Below are 18,758 nucleotides of genomic sequence, written 5' to 3'. Positions count from 1 at the left end.
ATCAACAACTTTTTAAATCAAGGTTTGATTGAAACTTTAGCAGGAGCACAGAGTCCATACAAGAATGATAGGACAAGGGATTTATTATAGGAAGTAGACTTACATTATTATGGGAAGAGATAAGAAAGTGAAGGTCTGGAGGTGGTAGCGCCTCTCAGATTTTACAGCAAGTTATATCTAGCATCCGAAAACAATCTTTATTCCAAATCTAGCCCCTGGAGGAAATTGAATTTTGTCACTCTTCCGTTTATTTCCACATTAAAGACTCTCTCAATGTGATAAAAAGGTCATTGTCTTCTTTTTCCCTTTCAACCTGATACATATTATTGAATCTGTTCATTCATTCAACAAATATTTCTTAGGCACCTACTGGTATTGATTTAGGGAATGGAGATACATTATTGAACAAAATAAGAAAAAAATACATGCCCAATGGAGCTTGCATTCTAATAAGGGAAGACTAAGCAACTCAATTGTTATAGTAGGTTTGAAGATGAAGGGAAGGGGCTAATGAAAGGGAGACTGACAAGCCTTAGACTCAAATCTCCCAAACTTGGTATTTCTACATCTGGCCTTGATAGCCTCCCATAGTCTTGCCCAACCTTGCCTTGCATATCTTGTCTTTCACTGCTCCCAACTCATTTCTATCAAATGAGTCCTTTCTCCCTCTTCTTTCAATAAGCTTTGTCTTTCCTGAATATTGAGTGTCCCCATGCCCACAGCAGTTTCCATGGCAGCCTCTCCCAGCGCTTCTTGATGCCTCTTTGATTCTGGACTGTGATGCATCATGAAGCTAAGTATTCACCCTCATAGATTCCTGGCACATCTCCTCCTTCTGCCACTAGACCCCTTTCACCTCTCTCATTCGCACACAACTCTGATGGGACAGTCACTCCTTCCGATCCTGATTTGCAAATTTACATATTCCATGGGGTTAGCCATGTAAAGCAACATCTTGCTTGACAAAAACAATAACAAACAAACAAAACAACAAAAACATGTCAGGTTGCTGGGGCACAGAGAATGTGCACAGTTGGGAAGTAAAAATAAGAATGGCTGCCCAAAGTAGACTGAGGTGGGGCAGGGTAAATGATATGCAAGTGGAGGTCACATATTTCCCCTTGGGAAAATTGTAAGGTCTCATCCCTCACTCCCAACAGGATTGGGATATTCTCCCGCCTTGGGAAAAAAGGGTGATTATCAAGGGGCAGCTCAGACCCTGTGTCCTAGAGATATTGATGTTTCCCAGTGCCTGAGATAAGGGCAAGCTTGGTCATGTTTCTGAACCCATGTCTGAGCAACCACACTTCCTTATATCCAGGGGCCCAAGAGAATGATAGGTATTCTATAGGGCAGTGATGGCGAACCTATGACACGCATGTCAGGGGTGACACGCGAACTCATTTTTTTGGTTGATTTTTCTTTGTTAAATGGCATTTACATATATAAAATAAATATCAAAAATATAAGTCTTTGTTTTACTATGGTTGCAAATATCAAAAAATTTCTATATGTGACATGGCACAAGTTAAGTTAGGGTTTTTCAAAATGCTGACACGCCGAGCTCAAAAGGTTCGCCATCACTGTTCTACACCATTTGTCATTTCATCTCCATATATAAATTAGCAAGAAAAAGGGTTTTGTTTTTTGACAGATATTTATAAAGATAACAAAATATGCAAATATTAATAGCAAATACTATTATAATTTAGTATAGTATAGGGTGTGCTTGCATGCTCTAGAGGCAACATGTGGTCTGAAGCCTTTAAAATTGCCCTGCAGCCTGGAATCATGCTTTGGATCTTACCTAACCCTGTTACTTGGGGTAATTCAGGGCCACACTTCCTCATGAGCACACCAGCATGAAATGGGGTGGAGTGTGGAGTGGGCGTCATTGATTGTCCATCTCTCCCAGCTCAGTCAGTCCCCAGCAGTCATACCACCTGCTCTTGGAGTCTAGGACAAGGTTCCTAGGCGATGCAGCCAGGCTTCAGCTTTCTTTTCAGTAACCTTGAGCCTGATTTGCACAGTGGAGGCAAGTTTCAAATCCAAAGTCAACTCTCAGGAAATTCTCCTGGGAGTCTAAGGGAATGGTGTCAAGCCATAAGTACAGGCTGCTTTCCTATTAATAGTTCCTATGGAATCTGTAGAGTGCTTTCAGCAGTTGTAAAGCATGTTCATGCTTACAGCCCTGGGAGAGCTTCACTGTTGAGAAATAGGCTTAAAGAGGTTACACAGGAGATATGTGGTAGCTTAGGGACATAGACCCAGATATTCTGACCCCCAAAGCCTGTGCTTGCTATACTACAGCACACTACATTTTGCCTAATGGGCTGCACAGTATTTGCCAACCATTCTTTTCTGAGACTATTATTTTGCCTGGTCCTATTATTTTGTTTATAATTCTGATGTGATGGAAATTTTTTTGTGGAATGGTAGGAAGCTGTGTAGTTTATTGCAAAGAGCGGTAGATTAAAACTCATGGACCTTGAATTCAAGTCCCAGCTTGATTACTAGAAGGCTGTGTGACCCTGAGCCAGCTTCTTGATCTCTCTGGCCTTAGATTCTGTTAAACGAGGGCCTCAACCTTGATATTTGTGCTGTTTCACAGCTCTCACATTCTCACAAGAACCCAGGCCTATTGGGGAAAACTGTGCAGGTGCCACTGAGGACAGTTTTTCTGAAAAACAAGCTCTAGTTCTGAATGTCCCTTCAGGAGTTGACTTTTATAAAGTCAAAGATTTGGCCTAAGAGTTCTTGTGGTGTCTAGATGGCCTGTTTCAGGTACATTGTGCTATATAACCTATGAGTAGTGGCTTAAAACAATAAGGATTTAGTATTTCTCATAACTCTGTGGTTGGTGGGTTCAGTTGGGCAATTCTTCTGCTCCCTCTGGGGTCAGTCAAGTGGCTGTATTTGGCTGGCTTAGTTGGGGCTAAAATGTCCAAGATGACCTCCCTCACATATTGGTGCTTAGATGCTGGCTATTGGCTGAAGATCTCAGCTCTGCTCAACTTGTTTCTCCAGCAGAATAGCCCTGACCATTTTTTTCTCTTTTTTTGCATATCAAGGCTTTAAAGAGGGTAAAAGTGCAAATTTCAAGTCCTCTTAAGGCAGTGGTTCTCAACCTTGGCTGCACATTAGAATCACCTGGGAATCTTTTTTAAATCCTGATTTCTGGGCCTCATCTCTGGAAATTCTGTTTCTTGTTATGGGTGGGGCCACAACATTAGTAACAAAGAAACAGAATTTCCGGAGGATGAGGCCCAGAAATCAGGATTTTAAAAAGATTCCCAGGTGATTCTAATGTGCAGCCAAGGTTGAGAACCACTGTCTTAAGGCCTGAGCCTGTAATTTATACAGCATCCCTTCTCCCATATTCCATTGGTCAAAGCAAGTCAGAGCCACCCTGAATTCAAAGGGAGGGGAGACTGACCCTTCCATCTGTGGATGGATGCCAGAAGCCGGTCCATCCTTGCTACTTGACACAGTCGCTGCAGGGAAGAAACATCTGCACAGCATATGTTTCAAGGGACCTGGCGTATATGGCATAATGTTCTTAATATGTTTGCTCCCCTTCTTAGCGCTATGTGTTCTAACCAGGGTCACCTCTCCAAGAAAGGTTGTTTCCCCAGATAGGAATTTTCCCCTGGAGTTAGGGATTAACAGGACTAAGGAAGGGAATAAATCAGTAAAACCCCTTAACTAAGTGCCAGGCGGGTAGTTAATCACCTTAACTATGAACAAGCATGCTTAAACTACATAATCTTTACTTAGGATAATCTCCTTCAGTTACTTCCTTGTAGCTTAACAGAACAGTAGAGTAGTGACCTTGGAATGGAGATAAGAAACACCCTAACCTTTGGAATAGAATGGATAGGATTAAAATCGACTGGTATAAATACAGATGTAATAGGAGAATAGAGAACCTGGCTAGAGAACTTGGCTGGAGAACCTGGCTAGGCTGCTGATCAACTGAACGCTGTCTCTGTGTCATTCCTTCTTCGCCAACTCCGTCCACACCTTTGGGAACCCCTGGACCAGCTGGGGCTGGACCCCAACATCTGGCGCTGAAAAGGAAGACCTCCAGAAGCTCCGGGTGCAGCGTGGCAGTGTTTGCACTGCAGCCTTTGCGAGTGGTCGCCTCAGAACCAGTCTCCCTGTGAGCGGCACCCAGAAACCTCGAGCCGGTGGAGTCTTCCGTAACCAGGAGCCCAGAGGGCCACGGAGACAGTACCCTTGTCTGGGCGGCGGACATCTGCAGTAAGAATGTCCTTCTCCCCTCATTTGAATCGTCCTCCCATGGGAATCCCAGCACTCCCACCAGGGATTCCACCACCACAGTTTCCTGGCTTTCCTCCACCTGTACCTCCAGGAACCCCAATGATTCCTGTACCAATGAGCATTATGGCTCCTGCTCCAACTGTCCGAGTACCCACTGTGTCCATGGTTGGAAAGCATTTGGGAGCAAGAAAGGATCATCCAGGCTTAAAGGCAAAGGAAAATGATGAAAATTATGGTCCTACTACTGTTTTTCTTGGCAACATTTCTGAGAAAGCCTCAGACATGCTCCTAAGACAGCTCCTTGCTAAATGTGGCTTGGTTTTAAGCTGGAAGAGAGTACAAGGTGCATCTGGAAAACTTCAAGCCTTTGGATTCTGTGAGTATAAGGAGCCTGAATCTACCCTCCGTGCAGTCAGGTTATTGCATGACCTGCAGATTGGAGAGAAGAAACTGCTTGTTAAAGTTGATGCAAAGACAAAGGCACAACTGGATGAATGGAAAGCAAAGAAGAAAGCTTCTAATGGGACTGCGAGGCCAGAAACTGTCCCTAATGATGACGAAGAAGCCTTAGATGAAGAAACCAAGAGAATAGATCAGATGATCAAAGGGGCCATTGAAATTTTAATATGTGAATACTCCAGTGAGCTCAATGCCCCTTCACAAGAATCTGACTCTCACCCCAGGAAGAAGGAGGACATTTTCCGCAGATTTCCAGTGGCACCTCTGAACCCGTATCCACACATCACTAAGGAAGATATAAATGCTATAGAAATGGAAGAAGACAAAAGAGACCTGATATCCCGAGAGATCAGCAAATTCAGAGATACACACAAAAAACTGGAAGAAGAGAAAGGCAAAAAAGAAAAAGAAAGACAGGAAATTGAGAAAGAACGGAGAGAAAGAGAGAGGGAGCGTGAAAGGGAACGAGAAAGACGAGAACGAGAACGGGAAAGAGAACGTGAACGAGAAAAAGAGAAGGAACGGGAGCGGGAACGAGAACGGGATAGGGATCGTGACCGGACAAAGGAGAGAGATCGTGACCGTGATCGGGAAAGGAGTTCAGATCGGAATAAGGATCAGAGTCGATCAAGAGAAAAGAGCAGAGATCGTGAAAGGGAGCGGGAGCGGAAAAGAGAGAGAGAGAGAGAACGTGAACGAGAAAGAGAGCGTGAAAGGGAACGGGAGCGAGAAAGAGAAAAATACAAGAAGAGGGATCGAGAAGAGTATGAACGAAGAAAACTTGAAAGAAAACTCTGGGAGAAAGAAGCTGCTTATCAAAAGCGCGTTAAGAATTGGGAAATCAGAGAACGGAAGAAAAGCCGGGAGTATGAGAAAGAGGCTGAAAGAGAAGAGGAAAGGAGAAGAGAAATGGCAAAAGAAGCTAAACTACTAAAAGAATTCTTAGAAGATTATGATGATGATAGAGATGATCCCAAATATTACAGAGGAAGTGCCCTTCAGAAAAGACTGCGTGACAGGGAAAAGGAAATGGAAGCAGATGAATGGGATAGGAAAAGAGAGAAGGAAGAACTAGAGGAAACCAGGCAGCAACTTCTGGCAGAAGGGCATCCGGATCCAGATGCAGGGCTTCAGAGGATGGAACAAGAGGCTGAGAGGCACAGACAACCACAAATAAAGCAAGAACCAGAATCAGAAGAAGAGGAAGAAGAAACGCAAGAAAAAGAAGAAAAACGAGAGGAACCTGTGGAAGAAGAAGAAGAGCCAGAGCAGAAGCCCTGTCTTAAACCAACTCTGAGGCCCATCGGTTCTGCCCCATCTGTTTCCTCTGTCAGTGGCAACGCAACCCCCAGCACTCCTGGGGATGAGTCTCCCTGTGGTTTTATTCCTCAAGAAAATTCGCCAGGTCAACAACAACCTGAGGAGCACAGGCCAAAAATAGGACTGAGACTTAAACTGGGTGCTTCCAATAGTCCTGGTCAACCTAACTCTGTGAAGAGAAAGGAACTCCCTGTAGATAGTGTCTTTAACAAATCTGAGGATGAAGACAGTGGTGATGTACCCAGAAAAAGGAAACTGGTTCCCTTGGATTATGGTGAAGATGGTAAAAATGCTGCCAAAGGCACCGTAAACACTGAAGAAAAGCGCAAACACATGAAGAGTCTCATTGAGAAAATTCCTACAGCCAAACCTGCGCTTTTTGCCTATCCCCTGGATTGGTCTATTGTGGACTCTCTATTGATGGAAAGACGAATTAGACCTTGGATTAATAAGAAAATTATAGAATACATAGGTGAAGAAGAAGCTACATTCGTTGATTTTGTTTGTTCTAAGGTTATGGCTCACAGTTCACCTCAGAGCATTTTAGATGATGTTGCCATGGTACTTGATGAAGAAGCAGAAGTTTTTATAGTCAAACTGTGGAGATTATTGATATATGAAACAGAAGCCAAGAAAATTGGTCTTGTGAAGTAAAACTCTCTGTACGTTGAGAGTTCCATTTCAGATATCGTCTTTCCCATCCTTTAAAGGACTTTGAAAAAATTTTTGTCTTCAAAGACATTTGTGAGATCTGTAATTTTTTTTAAGTGTAGAAAATGTGAATTTTTTTTTTGTCCTCCAATTTGTTGATGCCCTGTGTACTCCCTTGGTTGTAAAGACATCTGAATCCTACCTTGGTTCTCTTTATACTCACCAGGTACAAATTTGTATTGTTTGAATTTTGGAGTTTAAACCCTCCTACTAAAAGAAGCAGAAGCCATCAGTGATTCTTCTTTTTTTAAAAATATATTTTATTGATTTTTCACAGAGAGGAAGGGAGAGGGATAGAGAGTTAGAAACATCGATCAGCTGCCTCCTGCACACTCCCCACTGGGGACGTGCCCACAATCCAGGCACATGCCCTTGACCGGAACTGAACCTGGGACCCTTGAGTCTGCAGGCCAACACTCTATCCACCGAGTCAAACCGGTCAGGGCCATCAGTGACTCTTGAGAGGCGTGCTTGGGAAGGTACACTTGAGTTGAAGAAATATATTGTCACATGGTAGCGATGGAGTGGGAGTCCCCGTGGCTCATTTTTATTTCACAGAGCCAAATGTTGGAACAAATGAGCGTTTTGGGAAGGAGAGAACCAGAATAGCCTTTGTGCTTATAGAATAGGTCAACTATTAAAAGTAGTGTTCACTTAATAGATTATAAAATAGACTGAGAGATTATAAACAAGGAGATAATTATTTTCTAAGTTTTCCTGGATTAGAGAAACAGGCACTTCCTAAATGTTTTGCTATGAATGTGAGCAGGGACATGTGTCTGGCATCTAACTGACATTCAGTAAAACTCCACTGAGTGAGCAAATGCGTGAATCAGTGAATGACCTGTGCAGATTCATTCTTCTTTTCTATATAAAAAGATTGAATAATTGAGTTTTCTTCATCTCTGTCTCCTGGCTTGAAAGTTATGCATACTTTTCATATTGTTATAGTGGTTGCCCTTACTTGTGCTTTCCCCCAGATACAAGGAGATGTTAAGTTTCCTTACATTTGATTCCAAGTTCCATGTCCCCCTACTGAAACACACAGGTGGATTTTCTATGATGCTAATGAATCTGAAGTTCAGGGCCCTTCACTTGCATGCTCTGATGTTTTAGTACATATTTAACAAGTGTGAGGAGGTATGATACACACATAAAGAACTGCATTTTTTCCATTTATACAGACAGAAATCTGGAGAATATGTGTGGGAATGGATAGTGTGAGTGTGTGATTAAGGTAGAAGGAATATAAAGTTGGAAAGCCTTAAAAAATGGGACTTAGGTTTCAGAGGGAGCGGGGAGAGAAATAGAGGAGGGGGAAGAGGGAGGAAGTGGGAAGAAAGATGAGGGAAGGAGAGGGAAAGCTTTTTATCTCTTCTGCTTCTCCCCAGATGGAGACTGTCACTTACAAAGGCCATGGAGATAGGTGAACCCTCAGGATATAATGCAAAGCTAGGAAGGAGACAGATATTTTTAGCAAGATACATTGCAGAAGATAAGGTGGCTGGGGTTTAATCATTGTAACTGCAAAGTGCTAGTTGTCTTTCAGATCCTTTATCTGAGAACTTCCCTCCTCTCCTTTATTGCAATGCTGATGTGAATTGACCCCTCACTATCCTACCCATTCATGGATACTAGACAAAGACACAAAATGACTTAGAACTCACAATGGAGGTAAGAAACAGGAAAGGCAGGACCTTGGTGAGGGAAAGGGGTGGGGAGGGGTGGTGAAAAGGACTGAGAACCTGGGGGTGGTGGGAGAGACAGAGGGTGTGAGGAGGAGGGAATAAGGGGAATCTTCTGATGGCAGGTTAACTGGAGGTTCTTCTCAAGAGACTGGACCAAGACTCAGTACCAAGGAGAGAGCACTTGGAGACACATTGAACAGCCTAGAGATGTGACATTGATGTGGCCTTGACATGGCTAGGAATTTTTTCACTGACCAGAGCAAAGACTGGCTGAACAGTCTCTAGGGTTGTTTGTGCGTGCTTCACTGACCGAGAGTAAGACCCCTTCATTTTAGGTTTTAACCACCCCTCCTTTTACCATCAAGAGCATAGTGGCAGGTTACAGTAGAAAAAGAAATGGCATGTGTCAGAGTAAAAACAGCCGTAGATCTGGAAGACTCTGATTTAATCACACTGCTCCTGACATCAGATCCTCTTGTTTCTCTCTAGCCCCACCATCAACCATAGCAAGTCAGATTTCATGGATATGAGCAACTAACACTGAGGCATTCCTATGATTTATGGACTCACTACGCCTCCCAGCAATATCATGAATAATTTGTGTGGCATTTAACCTGCAGTGGAAAGACTCAACAGTTCATTTTCCATCTGCAAACCTCAGAGGAACTTTCTGGCCAGTCAGCTATTATTTGATCAATTGACCACTCAGTTAACTGTGCACCTGGGTTAAAAGATAGTGGATGGTGAAATTACATTGGAATGTTTCATGAGTCAAGGCATTCCCATTGAAGAAAAAAATAATTTCACAAACTGCAAGGTTTTAACAATCACGACTGCGAAAATGGTATTTCAAAGTGATGTTCTGGGTTCTAGCTTAATTTTCAACTTCTGTATTTTGGTTTATAAGTGGTGTGCTGTTTTAGGGAAAGGATGTTTTCCTTACAAGGTACTTTGCTGTGTACACAATTTATCTGTAACAGCAGACTCTTGCTCTCCTTTCTCATCCACAGAAGAACAAAGATAGCAGAAGAACACTGGCTAGAGGGGAAAGAGCCAAAAATATTGCTTATCAATTTGTCATTTTTTGTAGGCATTGGCTTGAAATTCAATGGCAAACATGATTCACTAATTGAGAAGAAAAACAAATGCTACTATTTTTGTGAAAACTGTGTTATGCCCAGATTTCAGGATCCCCAAAGGACCACCAGGGAGCCAGCCGAGTCCAATGCAAAAGCAAAAGAGTCTTTATTCGAGCTAGCTCGAGCTCCCCGTCACCACACTCGCCGACGCAGTGGCAGGAGGCAGAGAGAGAGAGGCAGCTCTGTGGGGAGAGGGGTTTTATAGGGGGGTTGGATTAAGGGGAGGAGAGAGGACTGTGGGCCCTGCCAATTGGCCAGACGCAAGTCTGGGTCTTGTTACACAGGATGTGGTTGTGTCTATGCCGCGCACTTCCCTTGATTATCATTGGTTAGTTTAAAGAAATCCTAGGTGTAGCTAGCAGAGGCTTGGGCTTCCGGGAAGAAGCTCCTTGCTGAGCACATGGCTAATGGCTGCTGCCCAAAAATGGAGGATCCGGGGCAAGATGGAGGGCATAGCCCTCGCCTTTTCAAATGCCCTTGCCCATGATAAGATGGAACGTTAACTCTACTGAAAAACAAACAAACAAACAAAAACAACAACACACAAACTGTGAACCAGGAGTTAGCCTGCTTAGGCCAGTGATCTACCACAAGCTAATGAGCAATCTTGGGCAGGCCACTGTTACAATCTTTTTTTTTTTTTTTAATGAGATATAAAGGTAGATTTTTTTATGAGGTTAGTGAAGCTGAAGTTCAGGGTCCCTCACTTTTATGCTCTGACATTTTAATACTATTTAACAAATGTGAAGTTAATTATTATCTCCGTCCACCTCCTTTGAGAAGGTGCAATACACACATAAGGAACTGCATGATTTTTTTCTAATTTTACACACAGAAATCTAAAGAGCACTTAATAACATGTAGAACCAAAGAATCAAAATCATAAATGTGGACTTTTATTTTATTGTAGATGTAAAGAGAGAAGATAGGGACGTAGACGAGATACAGATATGCCAGAGAGGCTCTTGGAAAACAGAATTGAGTGAAAAAGTGTTAACGTAAAAAAACCATTGAAACCTGTAAAGAATTTTTGTGAGTTTATTTGAGCCAAACTGTCGACATATGCCGGGAAGCAGAACCTCAACGAATTGAGATAGTGCTCCGGAGAATGGCAGGGTTACATCTGTATTTATACATTGCAATCAAAGGAGGAACATAGGTGGGTTACATGAAATTTATTGGTGACAGATTTAAGGAGGTGGGATTAAGCGAAGCGGGGAAACCTCTGGGATAGGACAAAAAGTAAAATGATGGACACATACTTAGGTGGGTGCAGGAACAATTAACATGATAAATGAAAGAATCTGAGGCATCTGTCCTGGGCCCAGCACACCTGGCTCTGCCCCAGGGGCTCCATAAAAAAAAAGGGAAGTCACAAGTTACCCAGACATCCCAAGGATATGTTATCATAGATGCAAAAAGACAGATGGGCTCAGTTGACCTTATCAGTGAAGATACTGGCCTAGGACGTAACTGCCCACCATAACTGCTTTTAGTTAAAGTTTAATTTCAGACCATCCTTTGTGGTTACTTTAGGTCTCCAAGTTTGCAAAACTGCTATGCAGGCCTTTCCTGAGCTTGTCAGATCAGCATGTGGCCCCTTTTGTCCACAAAAGTTAACACCAGTTTTAAGATTTGGTAATAGCAATGGCATCTTGAAGATAGTACTCTTTCAAAGCGAAGGGTAGAAAGAGCTTTAGAGTCAGCTAAAATATAATAGATGATGTTAACATTTCCAAGAGAAAAACCTAGCAATCAGAAGTATGATCAGTCCTGGCTGGTGTGACTCAGTTTGTTGGGCATCATCCCATGCACCAAGAGGTCGTCAGTTGATTCCCGGTCAGGGCACAGGCCTGGGTTGTAGGGGTGTACAGGTGGGAGCCTATCGATTTTTCTTTCTCTCTCCTTCTCCCTTCCTCTCTCTCTCTCAAATCAATAAAAACATATTAAAACACAAAAAGAAGTAGGTGATCAACACAAAGCAGAAAACATTGCAGTGTCTACTCAGCACTGATGAGGGATGCAGGATCATGTGTAGGGGTTATTGAAGAAAAGGGGAAACTTGTATGTAATAGGAGAGAATTAAACTGGTGTTAGCTGACAGAAATAGAATTATTAAAGGTAAAAATATAAGTCAAGTTTAAAAATTATAAGTCAAAGTTGGGCTTTATAGAAAGCTATATGAAAGCTGGAAATATTTTAACATTAAGATGAGTTAATGCAAATAAAAAGCATAACAAGATGGAAATTTTGGTGAATGTGTCCAGATAAATCACATAACCAATAAGATGCAAAAGATGGAGAGTGCCTTGTTTCTGTGTCCTTGGGATTGTAAGAGTGCGTTAAGCCAAGGCCACTGGTTGTACAGAGATCTTTGCAAAGACTGAATTTCAGTGCATCACTGAAAGGAACTCCTAATTCTATTAAAGAAGAAAATCCATATGTAAGGGAAGTAATCAAGGAAGGATTACCCGTGGACTTGTTAGCTTTTCCCTCAGTGGAAAAGGAGTTAAGAGGAATTTGTGTAGCAAATAAGCTCATAAAGAGGTCTATCTGCTGGACACTTCTGGGGACCATAATGACTATCTTGGTCATAAACAGTGTCTATAAATCAAGTGCTGGCAAATCTATGATGTCTATTTGTGACTATCATTAACTGCAGAGAATTTCAACTTGGGATTTGGTAGAATACATTCCACAAGTGGACTGTGTAAATGGCTTGAGATGGCAGCAATTACATCAGTCGCTTCTTTAGGTTCCTCTCATTACCACCTGCTATAGTTCAGCAAGGACGAGCTCATCTTCACAAGGAAGGAGGGGTTGAAATGGAAATAAAAAACAAAAGGGAAGAGTTTGAATCATACATCTGACTCTCTTTGCTTTGATTTCAGGCTCACTAAGCAACCTTTTCATTAATACTCAGCTTCCCAGAGTTGCCTCTGAGGGAAAGATTGCACTAGTCTTCATAATGTGAGAGTTTTGGTCCATACGACTGTGGGAAACTGCCTATTGTCTTCTCTAGCAGAGAGGTGTGGACAAGGAGCCCGGAGTGCTGGTGAACCTTGAGCCCTGGCATAGGTCAGGGCTATGCACCCACTGTTTAGTCCAGACAATGGTAGCTGAAGCAACTTCCCCACCAGATAGTCATGTAAATCCTTACGAATAAGATAGTCTGTCTGTTACTGGAAATTGCCTGCCTAAGGGCTGTAGGTGTATCCCAAATTGAATAAAAGGATGGCAAGGCCAGAGCCCAACTGGAGTCCTTCCTCTTGGGACGGGCTTCCTCCTGGCTCCCTAATTTCCAAATTATTATTTCTTGTCTCGTCTCTTACATTTGCGGCCCCTCTTCCAGAGCCGGAACCCTGAACCACGCAGGACGGGGGTCACATTCACATATGACAGTTCAATTTCTGATCAATGAGTACATTTCCTGTTTATCCAGCGGTCATTAGTCTAGTGGTTCTTAAACTTTAGCATGCATGGGAATCACATCATGTGAGCATGTGCTTGGTTCATTTCAAACAGGGCTTATTAAAACTAGATTGCTGGGGAGGGGGTGGGGGTTAGAGAGCAACCAAAGGACTTGTATGCATGCATATTAACATAACCAATGGACACAGACACTGGGGCGGTTGGGGCTTGCCCGGGTTGGGAATGGCTGGCGGGGGGAGGGCGGAGAAGGAGGGTCAATAGGGAAAAAGGAGGCATATGTAAAACTTTAGACAATAAAACAAACAAACAAACAAAAACTAGATTGCTGGGCAATCTATAATGTGAGCTACAGAAGCAAATTTGAACATTTTAAAATTTTTAGTAGTTAATTTAAAAACGTAAAAAGAAACAGGTGAAACGAGTGGATACTGTTTTTATTTAACCCTACATATCCAACATATTCCCATTTCAATATATAATGAATATAAAACTGTGATGAAATAGCCTAAACTTTTTTTCCCCATACTAAGTCTTCAAAACTGGGTGCATTCGACGCAGCACATCTCAGTTTGGAATAGCTGCTAGTATATTTCAGCAGCTTCAGGTGGCTGGTGACTAATGGATTGAACAGTGTGGTTTTAGACTCTAAAATTTAGAACCTCCGAATTCTCCGAACTTATGCCACCAGAATAAAGCAGCTAAGTTCACAGTTTTGAAAACTCTGCCAGGGTGTTTTGGAACAACCACTGACACCCATTCCTGGAGCCCAGGTTGGAATTCTTGCTCTTAAGGTTCCCACAGCTCCCAAAGGATCTGGTGTTGCTGTTTCCAGCAGAAAATAACAAAATAGCCTTTGCTTTGGTGGCGTACATGTGGGGGCACACTGGCTCACCCGAGCTTTAAAACAGGGGCTTCTGCTCTTTCTGTCCCTGGTTTCTTGGTACTACCCGCCCCGCCCCCACCTCCAAACACACACACATCATCATCATCATCATCATCATCATCATCATCTCCTTTACTCTCCTGTTCTTACTTCACCTTCAATTGCTACAGGTTTGTGGGGGGGGGGGGGCAAGGGGGGGTATGGGGGGGGGGGGGGAGAGAGAAAGAAATAAAAGAATTAGAATTAATAGAGATTCCTAGCCTGCCAGATAAACCGGCCTCTCCTATACCAGGTGTTCTTTGTATTTGCGACAAGGGTTTATGGATAAGAAAGAGGATTTGTACTCAAATATGAGAAACATTCTAATGCTTGGCTGGATATACTGTTCACGCTTCTATCGCTTCCACTGTCCTTCGAAGCATTTGTCCTCTAGTGCATCTTGACAAAGCGCCTGCACAAAATTAACAGGCTTGCAAAGCCTGGAGGAGCAACATTGATCTGCCTATAATTTGTTTGTGGAGTGATCAGAACGGGGTTGAGGTGATTTCAATTTCGGAGCCCAAGTCGCCAGGCTGGCTTTTTGTCAGGCAATTAGTTCCGCTGGCTGGGCCAGCGTGCCCTGATGCAGCGCCTCGGGGAACCGGGCACATGGGAGCGCGTAGCCTGTGTTGCTTCCTCCAGTGTTTCTCATGTCGCTGTGGTTTATTTTGGGTAAAATTCCCTTCTGTGACTTTGCTGAGCATAGTTCTGTGGGTAAGTGCTCTGGAGAAGGGGTTGGAGGAGGATAAGCAGAGAGAGGAAATCCTATCAGTAGTTAATACTTCTAGGTTGTCTGGCAATGTGTTAAGCTCACAGTCCATGAGCCCTGCGATGGATCGGCCCACAGAGGGAGGCCCCACCCACCCACCGCAGCGCCGCCAGCCAGGTAGCCTGGGCCTCCCTCTGCGGGGCTATCGTGGGGCGATGGCCGACCCGACCAATCGCATCCCACCAGCCTTGGCTGACCTGGGGCCAGTGTATGTCATAGCGTGGTAGTCCAGATGGTCAATTTGCATATTATGCTTGTATCATTATAGATACCAACAACCTCAAATGATAGGTATTAATATCCTCATTTTACTAATGATGAAATCAAGGGGCAAAGAGAGGTGAGTAATTAGCCAGTCACACTTTGAGAAGTGCAGTTGGGTTGCAACATGGATGCTCTCAATTCCTGAACTATGCTGCTTGCTCAGTCACGGCCTGAGCTTCGGGAAGGAACGGGTCTGGATGAAGAGACAAAACCATAGTAACCCCAACAATGCACTTCCACTCATGAGGGCAGGGACTGTGTCAGTATCCTCCAAACCCAACAGAACTGGACTCATTGAAGGTGCATCGTAGGCACATAGGAGGCACAGCCATATTCGTTCAGTGACTGAACTACATGATCCCTTCTGACTCTCACAATGACCATGAGAGGAAGCAAGGAAAGGTATTATTATCTTTATTTATGATGACTTTACCTGAATTGAAGGGAATATCTCACCTTCCCAAAGTGATTTAAACAGATTTCTGAGTTGTTGCAGTTTTAATTGTTGTGGTAACAACTTGCCTGTGAAGGCTGAAGTTCCCAGAAGCAGGGACCATTTCCTATACGTTCGTGTCCCGTTCGTCACAGCGCAGAGAGAGGACCCTCCTGGGATGACAGGGTTCTATCAGACAGCACTGCTCTAGAGGCAGGCAGAGGCCAGTGGTGGTTACCTAACATCACACCCAACTCCAGAGCTGGAAGTGGAACTTAAGAATTTTTGAATGGATAAATGAAGGAATACCATAATGGGAGTGTTTCTTAATATAGACTGAGCTGATGACAGTGATCAGTCATGGGCTGAATTAGTGCTTGCCAGGGTAGCTGACTCCATTTTTCAAAATGAATCGTCCAAAAGAGCAAAACAACTCATTTCTTTAAACATGTCAAAATGCAGTTTTAAATGTCGTGCTAAGTAATGACAAGATGCCGGAGTGGTTTAGTCAGTGATTACTGTTGTTTTGTTAGTAATTAAAAAACAAAACAGGAACAATGTTTGTGCCAATATGGCATTTAAATAGTCAAAACCAACTCCACTTAGATTATGAATTAACTCACATTTATTAATAATATATTTCATTTATTTTGTATCATTTTTCATGAAGCTTAAAGTGTACCCTGGTGATTATATTAGCTAATGTCATGGAATCTATCTATGTCAGGGGACTGGCATTGCCTTTTCAAAAAAAAAAAAAATGACAGAGAAATGAAAAAATGTCAAGGTTTTAATTGACCATGATGCCCAGCCAGCAGGTGTGGAATCCTGAGTCCCCTCTGCTTGCCCGGGGATTGTCTCACCTACACTTTTGGGGACATTTGAATGAAAAAAAAAATAGCAAAAAATAAAATAAAAATACTGGGAAGGCTTGGGTTCTTGCACTAAATTTCCCAGAAAGTGCAGATTATTTTAAATTGCTACCTGCCCTAACCAGCTTCTTAGGGGAAGAAATGCCTTTTATCAGTTTAGTAAGTTGGCATTTTGTAGAAACACAACAAAGGCTGTGTCACATGTAGCCTCTTTTGGCCTTTAATCTCATCTATGAGACTGCCTGCCCTTAGCTAAGACTGATCTAATATAATTTGTGAAATGGACATGCAAAGGTGGTTGGGCCTTATTCTAAGGACAATGAGATGCCACTGGAGTATTTTACACAGGGGAGTAGAATGAACAAATTTATATATTAGAAAAGTCAATCTGCAAGGCATAAGAGGGATGAGAGAGCCAAGACTGGGAGTTAGAGTCTAATGTAAAGACTTTCATTAATCAGGGAAAGAGATGATTGGGCAGAGAATAGGTAACATATTAGGGAAGTGTATAGATTTGAGAAATATTAAGAAAGAGAAGCAACAAGACTTATGGTTTAGAAATGGGGGGTGAGGAAGGCAGAAGTTAAGGTTGATCCCTGCCTTGGGCAGCTAGTGATTGGTGGCACCATTAACCTAGACAGGGAACAAGGGAGAGGAAGGATGATAAATTCAACTGTATTCTGGAATCTAAAGTGAACAATGAGGCATCCAAGTGAGCTTGCAGAAGGCATTTGGATAGTCTAATCTGAAGCTCAGGGGACCAATCTGGGCTGGAGATAAAGATTTTGAAGCTGCCACCACCACCTGAATGACATTTGATGCATGAAAGCAGATGAGATCCCCAAGTGAAAATGTGGAGTGAGGTGCTAAGAAGGCCAATGATGAGATCAGCCTAGGAAGAGGAGCCCAGAGAAGCAACCAGTGAGAGAGGAAGAGAACTAGGAGATTATAGTGGGATCAAGGAGAAGAGACTATTTCAGGAAGAAAGGGATGGTCATTGTGTCAAATGCTCAGAGAGGACCATAAAGTGGGGGTTGAATGGTGTCAATATGGTTTTTCAAGAGAGAGGTCATTGGTGACTTTGGGGAGTGAACTTCCTGGGGAATGATGGGAGCAGGTGGGTTGCAGTGGGTTGAAGAGTGAATGGGAGTTGTAGAAGTGACAGCAAATATAAATGACTCTCAAAAACTTGGTGGTGAAGGACTTTTGAGATGGTTGGTAACAGATGTCCTCTCTATCACCACTGTGCCATTTTCAGATGTGTACCTCCTATTAGAGGTGTTTGTAACCTCCCTATGCTCTGTACTACTGCAAGCATGTTGAACGTACAGATGGGGTCTTCTACATCCTCACCTCTTCTTAGTTCCTAATGTAGGTCTTGCATGTAGAAAGAAGGTGCTCTGTTGATATGTTTACTTACTAGTACTTTCCAGCTTTCAAATTTAAGGCTCCTATTGGACTTAAATATATATATAAAGTGTGTGTTCTTTCATGTGTTTGCCTCTTATGCAACTTTTTTTGAATAAAAAGGTCTCAATTCCAGGTGGGAAAAAGGTAATGACACAGATCCATAAAAATTTAATAGAATGGAATGTTTTCAGAAAATTTTATGAATTGGGGAAAAATCCCCCCCCCAAAAGCCCCAGAAGAAATAGAACAAGGATGAATATGTTTTAATAAAAAAATTTATTATGATTATTTACACCTCCTTGATAAGCATATAAATGTAAACTTTTATTGTTGGCTTTATTTCACAGATGACTTATCCAAATTCAGAGTTAATACCATCACGTGAGTATACAGGTAGTGAGAAAATTTTATTATATTCACAGAATATACATACACGTGCATTCAAAATGTGTCCCTCCTTAAGCCAGTGGTATAGACACTGCCCCGTTGACCCTGCTTCTGCTTCGCAGGTGGACACTGGACTCTGTGATGTCGTCCACATGCTCCTCACTCTTCTTTTCCTTCAGGCTGTTGATGAATCTCAGGGTGATTTCATCCCACTCCTCCGGCAATAGCATCAGCAGAAATCCAATGCAGATGATGATGGTAGCAGCCAGGCGCACGACATTGAAGATCACCTCCTGCTTCAGGAGATCCACAGCTAAATAAGAAATATCAGGTCATTCACTGTCTATGACTCTTTCTAAGCTTTCTTAAAAAGAAAAGACCAAAGTTGGTGCTACTTCTAGAGATTTCCAAAGGTCTTCCTTGTTCTTTCAAGCTCATCTTTCCTTTTTTATACCATCATCTGTGGCATTCCCTTCGTTTGCTTTTCATTCCTTCTCACTAAATCATACTTATCCTTCAAGGCCCCTATGATCTGATTTCATCACCGCTGCAGTTTTACTTCTTAGGATTTTTCCTCTGCATCCCTTAATGCTTCTCCAAGTTTCATTGGCCCACTGAAGATTTTACAAATGAGCCAACCTGTTAATGTCTAGGTCTTTTGCACATGC

The 18,758-nt window shown here is 42.7% G+C and overlaps 1 protein-coding gene and 1 pseudogene across 1 annotated transcript in view; one reads left to right on the top strand and one right to left on the bottom strand.

The window, feature by feature from the left end:
* Window positions 1–4,215: 4,215 nt before the first annotated feature.
* LOC102443021 lies at window positions 4,216–6,768 on the top strand (annotated as a pseudogene).
* An 11,393-nt stretch (window positions 6,769–18,161) lies between these two features.
* The window catches only part of SLC35F4 (solute carrier family 35 member F4), a 157,177-nt gene continuing 156,580 nt past the window's right edge, over window positions 18,162–18,758 (bottom strand). Inside the window, 1 exon segment of the mRNA XM_006099583.3 lies at window positions 18,162–18,403. Coding sequence (XP_006099645.3) covers window positions 18,162–18,403 — 242 coding nt within the window.

The sequence above is a fragment of the Myotis lucifugus genome, unplaced genomic scaffold (genome assembly GCF_000147115.1).
Source record: "Myotis lucifugus unplaced genomic scaffold, Myoluc2.0 scaffold_278, whole genome shotgun sequence".
NCBI classification, from domain to species: Eukaryota; Metazoa; Chordata; class Mammalia; order Chiroptera; family Vespertilionidae; genus Myotis; species Myotis lucifugus.
Note: the sequence above shows the minus strand (reverse complement) of the source record. Positions and strands in the feature narration are given on the sequence as shown.